Genomic DNA, 14,113 nt, shown 5'->3' with positions numbered 1-14,113 from the left:
CTCAACACTCAGTCAACAATCTCCCCCTTTTTTTATGATGGCAATACTTAATGTAGAAAAATCAAAAGTATAACATCCCTAAGAGTTGGAGGTAAGTAGATTGTGAAAATTGTTTGGGAAATAGCTCCCCTTAATCTATGCATATCTAATTTCAAATTTTAAGCTTTGATTTTATACTTTTAGTGCCTTTTGGATGGTCTCTCCCCCTTTTTGTCACACTCAAAAAGATTTGCAATGGAATTGTGAAATAAAAGGTTGGCTTAAAGGCCTTTCATAGATAGATATTGAAATGTACAAGAAGTCTTGAAAATTACAAATGCTAAAATAAAATACATTCAAAACAAGCTAATGTAAATACAAGTAGGGAGTCAGGCTCAGTCAAAATGTAGATAAGAAGGAAAACTACTGAGGCAGTGGTGGGGGAGCTGAGTGGCTAACGAGGATCCCCAACACAATCTCGATCCTCCTCTAACTCTCATGAAGCTTGTTTTAACCCATCTTCAACTACTCTTGAGTGGCAAGAATAGTTGAATGGGTTGCTCTCACATCATCTTCAATTTCCTTTAGTCGATCCGAAGTGGAGGATGCTTCTTCAATCCTCTTAGCAAACTCAAATTGTGTTGAAATATAGGATTCTATGATGTGTAATCACAGTAGAAGAGGATGAAGGGGTGAAAAGAAGAAGAAGATTTGTGGAGAGAAGGTTTTAGGAGGAGAAGAGGAAGAGTAACGAATTTGGAGAAAAAAGGAGGAAGAATAGGGTAATGGACTTAGTCCAAACCCTCCTTCTTAAGTTGTATTTATAGATATCAAAAATATTAATATTATAAAAAAATCTTTCACCTTAGTAAAAGTGAATAAGAGACATAAATCATAAACTAATTACATCAGTGTCATCTTTATGAAATGACTCTTTATTTATCATCATGCCACCACTGTGTAAGCATGTGGGCCTTCTCCTTGGTCTGTGGGCTGGAGCCCATATTCCACACATTTGGACTTGTGGACATTCCTTCATCGTGTGGGTTTGAGCTCATCTTCCAAAACCCCCTCCAGTTGGGGGTAAGAGAATATCATAAACGTGTGACTTATTGCAAATGGTGTATAGGATCTTCTCATATAAAATGGCAATCTATCATATCCCCTCTAACTGGTGGTCTCTTTGTTCTTTACCAAGAGACCCAGTTGGCATAATATAAGAGAGTAAAACCACTCCTAACCGTAAGATAAAGCTTTATACTCCAGTCAAATAGTCGTAGTCAAAAATATTTTCTGTAGGCGATAAAGTAACCCTACTGTGGGGTACAAAGTCTACACACTTTCTTAGGAAGATAATATTTTGGGGCCACCGTGTACTTTATTTTCTTCATCAGAATAACCAATGTTAACAAAACCTTCAATGTTAGAATGGTCGTGGTTTTTATAGAGAAATCCCTTCTTCAAAGTTTTTTTTAAATACCTCAGTATCTTCTCTAGAGCTTGCCAATAATATATTCGATCTAATCACTGCGAGGTAATAAGTTTTCCCACAAGTCTCTAAATTTACCTATATCAACATCTTTACAAGAGTTTGCACATTGCTTTGTGTTAACATCCATAGGAGTATCCGTTAGTCAACATCCTATATTAAAAATTGAAACATCTCTTCAGTGATACTTTTTTTCCAAAACAACATGCAGAACTTGAATTTTCTCAAAATTTGTAACACTAGCACATTATCCAGTTGTAGATAATCTCATCAATCAATGGGGAATCCATTATCCAAGTCTTATAAATAATTAAAATGCAGAGCTTTATACTATTTACAATCTCCCATCTTTCAGACAAAGCTTTATGTTGAAACAATAATTAAAATTAATGGAAAGTTGCAAAATAATAAAAAGTATGAAAATTTCAAAAATGCTAAGCCAACTGTTGTACCACACTAGAAACAAAACAAATGTTTTCAAATGAGTACTAGAAGGGTGATTGATTGAGGCATAAGAAATTCATTTTTCTTTCCATCTTAACTTTTTTGAAGATGAAGAGAAAAATAGGTTTTTTTATGTTTTTTCATCCCCTAAAATTAGTACAACAATAACTCTTTTGTATTAATACAAGCAGAGACACAAACTCGTGCATCTCATACAAAAATTGAATATGACCGACGTTGTATTGAATTACTCTATTTGAAACCAAAGGAAATAATATGAAATACAACTGACTATGAGCAGGAGAGCTCAGAAAGAATTACTGCGTATGTATTGTAAATTTACAGGGGAGGATAGAAGTAGGACGATATGGAGAAACCGAGAAAGAGGAGCCCTCCAATGGTTGCAACTGTACGTTGTGAAATTCTTGATGCCAGCATGCTCCCTCCTATCACTGCAATTGATGTACAAATTGTATGTCCTAGTGTGGCCCCCACAGCAACACCAACTGCATTCTTGTGGGTTGCCAGCTATAAGTTCATTGTATACAACGTTACCAGGTCAGTTTTTCAAAACATATCCAGAAACATAATAGAGTAGATCATCAAAGGAAAGAACTCGATTGGAACACAGATGCAGCTCTGAGACAAATCAAGAAGACTTGAAACATAATCACAACTAAATGACGTTCAGAACAGTTTTTTTTTTTTTTTTTTTTCTCTGAATGGCTCCCACACAAGTTATAGATTATTGTTCTTTTAGCACAAGCACCAACATTATTTGGAAGACCACAGAGCCATCATGCAACTTGACCAATTTGTGTGTGTGTGTGTGTGTGTCATGTGACCACAGAGCGGTTAATGCAACTTGACCAAGTGTTTTCCTTCTTTTTATTGGTGCGTGTGGTTGGGCAAGTGTACATGTGTTACCCAGACCGATGGATGCCACTTGCCCAAGCGTTTTCCTTTTTTTTTATTGGGGAGTGTGTGTGTGAGAGAGAGATCAAGATGAATGCTGACAAATAGGAGACAATTAAGTATGAAAAAGTATACAGAAGGAAAGCCACAGTTTGATTAGTCCAAGTTACTATGGTGAACAGTAAATAATGAAAAAAAGCCCAAGAGCATTATAAATAAAAAAATAGTCTTCTTTTTGTTATCATCGTTCTATTATTATCTTGCTAATTACTATGCAAGGAGAGCCACTTCCCACTAGCATAGTTGTGACCATACTGCAGGTCTATGATTAAGGATTAACTAGCTTTCCTATATGGAAAACCAAGACTTTTGTTAAGTCATTTCTATTGATTGTGAAAAATTGCTCTTTCATTCCATAACGTACACTAGACACAGCAACCTTATCATCTAGGTCAAAATCCAAACATGAGACTCATTTGGTTTAATCATATATCTAAAGTAACACAAAATATGGAAAATAGACCCTAAGATCTGGATAAAAGATAAAGAATCAAGGAGGATATTGCTAAAACTTTATCAAGTAATCAACAAATGCAGCTCTCGTTTGCACATCCATAATTAGATGCTCAAGTCCCATATTGAATTTCCAGACATACTGTTTCTTCAGAAAGGTAAATACGCAAGTATGAAAAAATAAAGCCAAAGACAATAAAGAAAATGTGAAAGGAAGTCAGCTTACCGCAATAGTTGCTATTTGGCTACGATCCCCCCATTCAGCTAAAAAGGTTAAAATAAATGACTGTTGCACAAAGAATAAATCTTTTATGCCACTAAAATAAACACTTTCCAAGTAACAGTTTTAAGAAAATGGATACCTCTAAAAATATTGGTGTACAAAATCTTGAAAAGAAGCGACGGAAGATTGTTTTCCCCTGACCGCTTTCAAGTTTTTCCTCTACCTGCATAAGTTTACTTCAATACAGCTAGTAGATAATCACATCCATATATAGAACTATTATGTTCCACATTTTATCTTTTGATCAACATCATATCTGAATCTTAAATGACAATGAAACTTAAGTTAACAAATCAGTCATTCTACAAGCAAACCCAAATGTATGACAATGCAGATGAAGATCAACCTGATTTTTTAATAAAAGCAGTAATACATTACAAGTAAGCCTCTTAAATCAATGATTTAATGGATAACTATCAGCATATCAGCAGGTACTTAAAAAGGAAAGTTTTCATATTAATCATACAGCTTGACCAATTCATAGCAGACTTTCAGGTATCCCCTATCGACGAAGCACACCATGAACATACCAAGCCACTCAGTTGGTAGGGAACAATATGAAAAGCTAACAAATAATACGGGTTGTTGACATGTATTTACAGAGTTAGTGAGCGTTTATGTAATGAGGAACATTATTGTACTTCATCTCTTCTTCACTCAAGTGAGATATAAAATAGAGGGCTCAACTTTTCAGCCCTAATGAGTGCTGCTTCAACACACTCTCTCTTGCCTCTTCTACTTTTCTTCTTCCTTCTTCTATTTTTCTTTTTTAATATTTTTTCATCGTATCAAAGCAGTGAAGTGTGACTTGGGAAGTCTTATTCAGTCCTATTCCTCCTCTCTACAGGCCTGCGACCCCTATTCTAGAGATTTCATCAATTTTGGCTACCTGAGTGAGTCCTACTCCCAATTTTAGTGTAACCTCTTCTCTTGTTTAATATATTATCACTTTTATAAGAAGAAAAAAAAGTTCCATATTTTTCTATTTTTTTATGTGTCATAACCACTTGGTCGATGGCTTGTACTACTGTTTGAGCAATTCCTATGCTTGTTTATTCCCCAAGAGGATTTGCTTCTACCTTGACCTGAACCTAGGTCAACCCAATACTTGCACAGACTTGTATAGGCTATGCCATGTATGCGCAGTTCAAGTCATGGTTGTGGTGATAAGGGTGATAGAAGATGTATTCACTTTTTAAGCAAATGTTGGGATAAATTTGAAAAACCAGCATGAACAAACTCTAGTTTGGCTACAAATGAGCAAGTTTCAAATAGCGAAACTCTAAGGAAAAATTTAATAGTTGCTTTTGCAAATCTTCATCCATAGCAAGTGCCCCAGATAGCAAATTCAAGTATGATTGCATTACATGTGTCCTCTAGTTCATCCTCAATAATTGATTATGGAATGTCCACACATATGTCAGGTATGCCCACCTTGTTCTCGTCAGTTCTTCCTCCACAAACTTATCATACTCTCTCTGGCTGATGGATCCTCTTCACAGGTCCATGGTGAGGGTGTAGTCCAAACCACTCTGTATGTCCTTGTCAAATATCTTATTTGTCCCTAAATTTCCAGTTACCTTTTGTTTGTTAACAAGATTACTAAATCTTTGAACTGTTTTGTAACTTTTTAACCCTACTTAGTGTGTTTTTCAGGATTTGCAGACGAAGAAGGCAATTGGTTCCGAGAATGAGAAGGTGGGCTCTATTTGTTAGATGATGTGAATGTTCTGAAAACTATGATCTTATCAACTCATACTTCACCATATTTGTGGCACTTGTGCTTGGGGCAACTATCTGCAACAAAGCTTCATCACTTCCTTCTGTGTCGTCTAATCTGTCTTGAGTGTGATTCCTATCAACTTGGAAAACATTATAGATCATATTTCCCAGTTAGTTTGAGTCAAAGTACAAGTTTTTTTTAATTGGTTCGTTTAGATGTATTTGGCCCACGTAGTCCCAAGTATTTTGGTTTTGAATATTTCGTTTCCTTCACGAAAGACTTTAGTAGAGTGACTTGGGTGGGAGTTTCTCATTCAAAAGAAATCAGAATTATTTGATATATTTACCAAGTTTTTCAATGAAATAAAAACCTAGTCTGGGACATCTATTCGCATATTATGTGCTGATAATGGTTTAGAATTTCTTAATAAAAATTTCAAATCATTTTGTGTCTCGCACAATATTATACATCAAACTTCATGTACCTACACCCCTCAGCAAAATAGGTGGTTGAATGCCAAAATAGCATCTACTTAGGATCATACGTACTCTGTCATTTCAGATGAATGTCCCTTTGTCGTTTTGGGGTGATGCGTTCTTACATCGTGTTATTTAATTAATTATATGATGTCCTTAGTTCTCTAGGGACGTGCTCCTATTGTGGTTCTAAAACCTCAATGCAAGGTATTTACTGTTTGTCTTAGGTCCACTTGTTTTGTTCATTCACTTGGTACTAATAGTCACAAATTGTACCCATGGTCCATTTAATGTGTTTTTTCTGGTTACTCTCGTTATCAAAAAGGGTATAAGTGCTATAATCCTCTTACAAGAAAATTTTATGTTTCTGTTGATGTCACTTTTTTTTAGAATACACCCTATTTTTCATCTTCTAATGCATCTTCACTCCCTTTGGGTTTTGTTAATGATAATCCAATTGTTAACAATCCAATTCCTATAGCTATTCCGGATGACTCAAGTGTAAGTACACCACAACCTACACTACCACCAGATGACCTTTAAGGTCACTCCAAGTGTACTAGTGCCACCACATACAATAAAAGAGCCTCCTTCTCAAGTTTAACCATCAGATTCTTCATCTGCAGATTCTCCACCTTCTGATTCACCTCTTCCCATTGTGCTCCACAAAGAAAAAAGGTCATGTACTTGCCACCCAGTCTCTAAATATGTCTCTTGATTTCTTGTCTCCTCCCTATAAAACCTTTGCCTTGTCCTTGTCTACTTCTTCAATTCCTCGTACAGTGCAAGAAGCCTTAATATAGCATAAGTGGCAAGAAGCTATGGATGCAAAAATGGAGGCCTTCCTCTCTCGAGGTACATGGACACTTTGTCAACCACCTAAAGGTGCAACCATTGTTGGATGTCCATGGGTCCATACCATCAAGTATTGAGCTGATGACAGTATTGAGAGGCACAAAGCCTGGTTAATGGCGAAGAGATACACTCAGACTACGGGATTGATGCATTCAAGACGTTCTCCTGTTGCTCATCTTACTTCCATCCACATTCTAGTGTCCGACAGTAAGAGATGGACCTTATATCAATTAGACATTAAGAAGGTCCTTCTCAAAGGTGATTTACAAGAAGAGTATGGAGCAATCTTCTATGTATGTTGCTGAAGGGGAAACTAGAAAGGTGAGTAAGTTGCAAAAGGCAATTTATGATCTGAAGCAGAGACCTAGGGCTTGGCTTGAAAAGTTTAATACAGTTGTTCTAAATTTTGGGTTTGTATGAAATCATTGTAACCATTCCATCTTCGTACTAACAAGATTGTCTCTGTCAATAATATTGTGTCAACAGGAAGTGATTTAAAAGGAATTAGTGAGGTCAAAAAGTATTTGGCAAAGCAATTTCAGACAAAGGATATAGGACAGTTAAAATATTTTCTTGGTATTGAGGTGGCAAGAAGCAAGGGTACTGTTCTTTCTCAAAAAAAATATGTTCTAAACATGTTACTTGAGCATGGTCTTCAAGTACACATCCAGTGGATACTCCTAGGGAATTTTTTTTTTTTTTTGATAAAGATGTATTTATAAAACAGAAGAAAATTACAAAGTTTGAGGGAGCATTTCCTTTACAACCAGAGATTGTAGGGTAGCTCCCTGCCTAGCAAGTACATCTGCCGCTGAATTTGCGGATCTCAGAATGTGGGTCCAACAACAAGAAACAATCGAGGTAATATCTAAAATTTCCTTAAATGTATCCCAATGTCTCCAAGGAGGAGAAGACACTCTCTCACACCATCCAATCACCACTTTAGAATCTCCTTCAACTTGGAGGGGCCCACTACATCTTTCTTTGAAAACACGAAGACCGGAGAGGAGAGCCTGTAACTGTGTATTTTGTAGAATCAGAAATTCCAAGAGGGCCCACATACGTGAAGAGCTGATTACCGGAATGATCTGAAATTACTCCACCATAACCGGAAATACCAGGGTTGCCAAGAGATGAACCATCAAAATTTAGCTTGAGATAACCAGGAGCTGGAGGAGTCCATTCTTGCATGACCGGAGGCTTTTTTCCAATGTGTATCAAAGCGAAGTTTCTCCAATTTTCACGAATGGAGGAACCCAGATAGGGAGAAAATGCTTTTTTTGTTAAAAGCCAAGTAGATATGTGACCCCACTACTCTATCTGCAACCCGGTCTACAATTTCACTTTTAGCATCAAATCGTTTTTTATTCCGCTCATTCCAAAGCCCCCACGGGATGAAACTGGAGCAGGCAGAGAGCATCATCTTTCCAAGACGCGGCATAGAGGTACCTAAGAGTGAGATACTAAAAGTGAGGAGGTCCTCTACCATGCAGAATTGAAGCCCAAACTTACCAAGGATGCTTATCCACACCTTCCAAGAGAAACTGTAGTGTAGTAGAATGTGTCTGATAGTTTCGTTCTCAGAGTTACAAAATGAACATAAGGGATCAACAGAGGGGTGGCCTCTTCTTCGCAATACATCAGCCGAGAGGATTTTACCTTGACAGGCACTCCACATGAAGAATTTTACCTTTGGAGGGGCACATAAACGCCATACGAAATAGATCCCATTCTCCCTCCATGCCGAATTACTACCATTTAAAAATCCGTATGCCGATGAGACCGTGAAAGACCCCTTTTTGTCCGGCCACCAAATGAGCTTGTCAGCCTCCCAAGGACGAATTTTGAACGAAGCGACTAAATCCAACAATCGGCTAGCTTCCAATGCCTCACTATCTGAGAGACCCCTTCTAAGATGGAGGCTCATCCCTCCCCCCCTCAAAAGCTTCAGCTACTGATATTTCTCTGCGAGTGGTAAGAAGGAAAAGACTTCTGAAAGCAGTCTACAGAGGTTTCGGCCCTATCCACAAGTCGTCCCAAAACTTGAGCGATCTACCATTGGTCTTCACAATGATTAGAGTCCTGAGCTTAAGGATAAAACGCAGTACAAACGCTTAGTGGATAAATTAATTTATGCCACCGTTATGAGCCAGACATAGATATGCAAAGCGAGTGATAAGCAAAATTTATGGAGCATTCTCGCAAAATACACTTGGAGGTTGCAGATAGAATTCTGACATATATCAAAGGTGCTCCGAGAAAAGGTTGTTGTATACCTCTAATGAGAAAATTAACGTGCCAAGTTACTCTGATGCGGATTGTGTAGCTTACAAGATAGATAGGAGATCCACAACACGATACCGTTGCTTTGTTGGATCTGGTTAGTTGGAAGAGTAATAAACAAAATACAATGGCCAGATCCAGCACTAAAGCCAAGTATAGAGCAATGGTTCATACAGTGAGTGGGCTCATTTGGGTCAAATCCATTTTGGTTGAGTTAGGTTTTCACATCACTGAACCTATGGTTATGAAGTATGATAATCAGGCAACAATCAATATAACAAGTAATCCGATTTTTCATGAGAGAACCAAACATATTGAAGTAGAATATCACTTCATCAAAGATGTTGTAATGCAATAGAATGTTGTTACACCGTATGTGAAGTTATCTAACCAACTCAGTGATAAATTTACCCAACCTCTCGGAAGGCATGAACATCATTCGTTCTATGACAAGTTGGGGCCATTTGATATTTATAATCCAGCTTGAAGGGAAGTGTTGAAATACATGTATAAGGGCATTTTTATCATTTCCTATTTGTGGATGTGTCCCTCTAAGTGTTGCAATAAGTTAGGCATTATGATAGAAATTTATGTTTCAAGTTTCAACTTATTCTGATAAGCATTTAGGGAGTTATTGAGTTTTTTATTTAAGAAGGGCATTATTGTACTTTACCTCTTCTTCACTTAAGTGAGATATAAAATAGAGAGTGCTTAACTTTTCCAGCCCTAATGAGCGTTGCTTCAACACACTCTTCTCTCTCTCTTACCTCCTCTTCTTTTCTCCTTCTTCCTTCTTCTATTTTCCTATTAGATATTTTTTCACGGGTAATATAGAAACACAAAAAGGTCAACATACCAAAGAAAATCAGATTGTAAAACAAAAGAAATTTTGCCTAGAAGCACCCTCTATCCTATAGAATCCCTAAAACTGTTAGACTTTCTATGGTTAAGTATATGGTCTTTCAACTGACAGATTCCAACAAATACAACTGCAAGAGAAAGTAAATAAATGGCACAATTTTTTTCAGCATAGTCAGTGAAGGGACAGACTCTGGACTCATGTCCACCCAAAGATTGGTTACACCCAACTGTTTAACACTTTTAAGAATATCACTATATTCATAAAATTGCTATTCACTCCAAATGCCATGGTCTCTAATTTACCATTTAATATATCTGTAAAATTTTAAAATAATAGGTATCAAGTATAAACAAACAGAACAAGAAACTAATATTTTATAGGAGAAAATAATTTTTTTTCCTTTTTACTTTTATTTTTTCATGCAGAGTGATCCCTAAAACCCAATGAGACTTGAATTCAAGACCTCATAGTGGAGCCTCCCACCACCACCTCAAAATGTGGCAATGGAGGCAAAATTCAATCCACAAAGTTAAAATGAAATTTTAGTCATTGAAATCAGTTGCTATAGCGGATAAACATACATGGTGTACAATACATATTCATTATGTCCATAGCACATAATAGGCACGACAAAAGTAGTATCAGCAATCACTAAGCCTTCCTTTGAGGATTTGATCACACTGTTTGCAAAAGCATGGAAAGAACAAATCCACCATCCTCAGAAGAAGACTTCAAATTAATGAGTCAAGAAGATGTTTTTCTATTTAACATCAAGCAGCCTTGAAGCATAGTAGTAGCATCTTGCATTAAGAAAATGAATACACACCTCTTCCATTTCCTTTTTCTGTGATGTCTTAGAATCTGTTGATCTCCAAGCAATATAAAGCAGGCGGATCCCAAAAAAAGCATAAAGAACTGCATAAAAAGAAACAAGGATGAAGAGAAGAGAAGTTAGGGTCATAAACAAGCCCACAGTCTAAAAAATTTTAAGAATATGTTTTTTTCGTAAGTCAATGTTATACTAATATTCTAGAGCAACAAACCGGCATGCTTCAAAAAAAATATTCTAGAGCAACAAATGGTTTTTTTACGATAGAATCAAAGACAGAGCTAAACTCTTGAGGCAAGTATACTTCCGTAGTCTTTAAATGATCAAGAAAGAGCAGCAAACTGGCATTCTAACAAAAAAACTATGCACAATTAGTAAAAGATAATCGAACTAAACCTTATAAACTACGAATGGTTTAAATCAAGGACAAGAATGGACAAAATAATTGAAAGACTTTATCCAATCCTATTACTCAACTAATAAGCCCTTGATTTCATTCTATGTTTCAGAGCAATTAAAGAAATTCCTTTTTCAAAAAAAAAAAAAATGAAATAAATTCAGAAAGTAAAAACTCATCCAGGTTATGTAAGTAATTTCAGATGTCTTTCCTATCAATTAATAACTGGAACTGTCAGACATCTAAACAAAATTGTGAATCCACCAGAAAACTAATTTCTGCCAATCATACAATACCTGCCAATTAGTACCTCAATTCCCTTTCAAATGACACTTTTTGTTTCAAACTAAAATAATTGGAAAATAAAATCAAAGGCAAAAAAGAGAATACCTGTAGCAGCACTGTTTGTGTGCTTCCTTGAAATCAAGTTGGGAACTATCCTACCAAGTCCAGTTGAAAGCACCTGGGACAGATGTATGCATGTTTAAAAAGACATGAAACTAAATGTGCCTACCCAATAATAATATCAGATGAGATTAATCAAGAGGAACCAAAGATTCCAGTTCCACAGTTTAGTATTTGTGGCTTACCGTCATCACGACAAGTGCACTGAGTGCTCCTGATAAAACAATTGACTTGGGATGGCGCATTGCCATGAGTGCTGCTATTATAAATGTCTCATCCCCAATCTGAAAACAATTATGTTAGAGGACAGAATTTATGTCACGGAAAGATCAATAAAAGAAACCAGGCTAGTGCTAGTCTCTAAGTGGGAAGATGCCAACCTCGCTGACCAAGATCATTGACAAACTAGCAAAAAAGGCATCAAAAACTCCGAGGCCATCAACACTCTTGACAGAAAACTCTCCTTCATCATTTCTAGCAGCCCATCCTTTGGTGGAGGGTAAAACTATCTGCACAAGGAACTCTACAGATGATGACATAGGTCATAATAAAATGGTAAACGAGTACCAAAAAATGATACTGAAGTTCCACATCTGTCCGATATTTTAGTCTTTCCTTGTCCGCAAATCATTTCGGTCGGACAACGATTTTATGCGATAAGGATACATCCACTAAAAAGAAACGAACACAATAAACATTAAGAAAGATGATTTTTTCTTAGTAGTCTCAAGAGCTTCTACGTAACAAACTAAATTACTCCCGAATATTGTAAAACGGCTTCTTCTGAAATTGAAGCGCACAAAACAAAACAAAAAGTCCAACTCCCACTACATAAGGAAATATATAAAAGGAAACGAAAACATTTAAATGAAACTTACTTTACTACGGCGATTCAAAACTCTGACGGACTCATTTGCTGAATTATCGCCAGTCTCTGCCCTAAGGTCCTACAGTCAAACCATTAACATAGTCTAGCATGAAAGACAGAAAGGCATAGATCCACCGATAAAAAAGCGTAAAAGCGTCACCTACCTGAGCAGAAACATGCGAAATTATCAAAGAGGACAGCGCAATGAAAAGAAGGAGAAGAATCACACGGGACATCCCATCTCTAGGGCTTCTTGCTAGATCCATGATCTCCCAATTAAATCCCTAGCTTCAGAATTAGAAATTAAAAGAAGAAAGACAAGTTCAGTACAATGAATTTTAAATGCAGAACTTCCAGCAGAGGCGGATCAAATTCGAAATATTCATTACTGAACGAAAATATTGCTAGTGTGACAGATCTGATAAGAGAAAAGTCCGAAAGAGATGAAAACAGGATAATTTAGGAAGGAAAAAGTTTACAGAAAAAGGCTATGCCGAGGAGACGCATTGAGATCCTGCATTTTTCATCGCAGCTTCCGCTGTCAGATTCCGAAAGCCGGATCTCCGAATAACATTCCCCTTGTTTTATGCTCGACATCGAATGCTGAAAGGAAGGAACGCGCATCAGATTACAGAAATGCCCTCAAATCTATCAAAAAATTCCAAATACTGATTTCATCGGCAAGACTTACAAGGGACGATTAAGGACCTTAAAAGATAAATCAAAATTTTATGAAGCAAACAACACCGCGTCAATGAAATTAATCTACTCTCCAGGCTCTCCCCATACGAATGAATTTTACTCTCAGCCTTGACAAAAAAGATTACTTTTTTGTAGTTTTTGTTGAAGAGTTAGATTTGTAAGGGTCTTATGGTAAAGAAGTCTTATAGTAGAATAGTTAACATAAAAGAGCCTTACATGAATCTTACAGGAGGAGTCTCACATAAGAGGTCTTTTAGTTCTATTAATTCTTTGCGATTGTTGTTTACTTTGTTTCTTATTAAGAGTTCTATTTGGAGGATAACTGAGACCTGAGTGGTTAAATTTGACTTTAATTATGGATGTTTTCTCTATTATAAATAGAGCACCAATATACTCAATTTATACACTAATCAATAAATAATTTTTCCTAACATTTTAACATGGTATTAGAGCAGGTTTTATAAGTTGACTCGGTCAATCCATGTAAACAATATTTTTTTATATTCTTTAATTTGGTGTTTATCCTTTCAAAAAAAAATCTTAATTTTTTTCAATTAAAAAACAATATTGTATTGTGCCTCTATTTTCTTCCTTGGTTGTGTCTATAAACATCTACAATGGGACTAAAGCTTCTTGCTCTTCAACATCAACAATATCTAAAGGTCAATTGATGCAATAATTGATGAAATTAAAATTTGTAATTTTTTGTTTATTCTTGTTATTCAATTTTTGGAAACTTTCTTAGTTTTCGAAAAGAATAAAGTTTGTCGATGATCTAAAGTAGTTGTTGTAGTAGCAACATGACTAACATTGTTTTCATAGTTATTACTACAGTTCTACCGAATAAGAAGCAATGTGCCATGGAAGCAAAGATCAAGGGTACATCATGTTTCAATCATTGTAACAAAAGAGTTGGAGAGTTTTCCTCATCAATCAATCACTCAATCCGTCAAAGTTCACAATGGCACAAAATTATCTTGATAAACATACATAGCTTAAGCAAACATGGAAGCCCCAATCATGCTTCTTTTTGGAGCATCAGATCAAGACCAACATCACTAATTCTTATGAACTCTAGAGGTTGGAGAAA

The 14,113-nt window shown here is 36.3% G+C and overlaps 1 protein-coding gene across 4 annotated transcripts; it reads right to left on the bottom strand.

Moving 5' to 3' along the window:
• Nucleotides 1–2,069: 2,069 nt before the first annotated feature.
• LOC137962566 (GDT1-like protein 4) lies at nt 2,070–12,882 on the bottom strand. Of its 4 annotated transcripts, none has more exons than XM_068809508.1 (10): nt 12,801–12,882; nt 12,486–12,609; nt 12,332–12,400; nt 11,834–11,962; nt 11,639–11,737; nt 11,439–11,511; nt 10,649–10,737; nt 3,703–3,786; nt 3,567–3,626; nt 2,070–2,440 (listed from the first exon to the last, which is right to left on the bottom strand). In XM_068809508.1, the coding sequence occupies exons 2-10, from the start codon at nt 12,585–12,587 to the stop codon at nt 2,252–2,254; spliced, it is 894 nt and encodes a 297-aa protein (XP_068665609.1). In that variant the 5' UTR covers nt 12,588–12,609; nt 12,801–12,882; the 3' UTR covers nt 2,070–2,251. The 4 variants fall into 4 exon arrangements, with proteins under 4 accessions (XP_068665609.1, XP_068665610.1, XP_068665612.1 ...); XM_068809509.1 differs by having other exon boundaries at nt 2,295–2,418; XM_068809511.1 differs by having other exon boundaries at nt 2,333–2,418; nt 3,567–3,604.
• Nucleotides 12,883–14,113: the final 1,231 nt, after the last annotated feature.

The sequence above is a fragment of the Aristolochia californica genome, unplaced genomic scaffold (assembly GCF_029961685.1).
Source record: "Aristolochia californica isolate CCGP_79_NKW_82.1479 unplaced genomic scaffold, dmAriCali1.0.hap1 SCAF_4, whole genome shotgun sequence".
Classification (NCBI taxonomy): domain Eukaryota; kingdom Viridiplantae; phylum Streptophyta; class Magnoliopsida; order Piperales; family Aristolochiaceae; genus Aristolochia; species Aristolochia californica.
The sequence above is the reverse complement of the archived record's forward strand: the minus strand, read 5'-3'. Positions and strand labels throughout refer to the sequence as shown.

Bases quoted from the DNA above. Each gene is read 5' to 3' on its own strand.
- LOC137962566 (XM_068809508.1), bottom strand. From the start codon at position 12,587: ATGGATCTAGCAAGAAGCCCTAGAGATGGGATGTCCCGTGTGATTCTT. The intron at 11,738-11,833 runs GTTGGCATCTTC...AATTGTTTTCAG, and splicing joins CAATGATCTTGGTCAGCGAG to ATTGGGGATGAGACATTTAT. The intron at 10,738-11,438 runs GTATTCTCTTTT...CTTTTTATGCAG, and splicing joins CACAAACAGTGCTGCTACAG to TTCTTTATGCTTTTTTTGGG.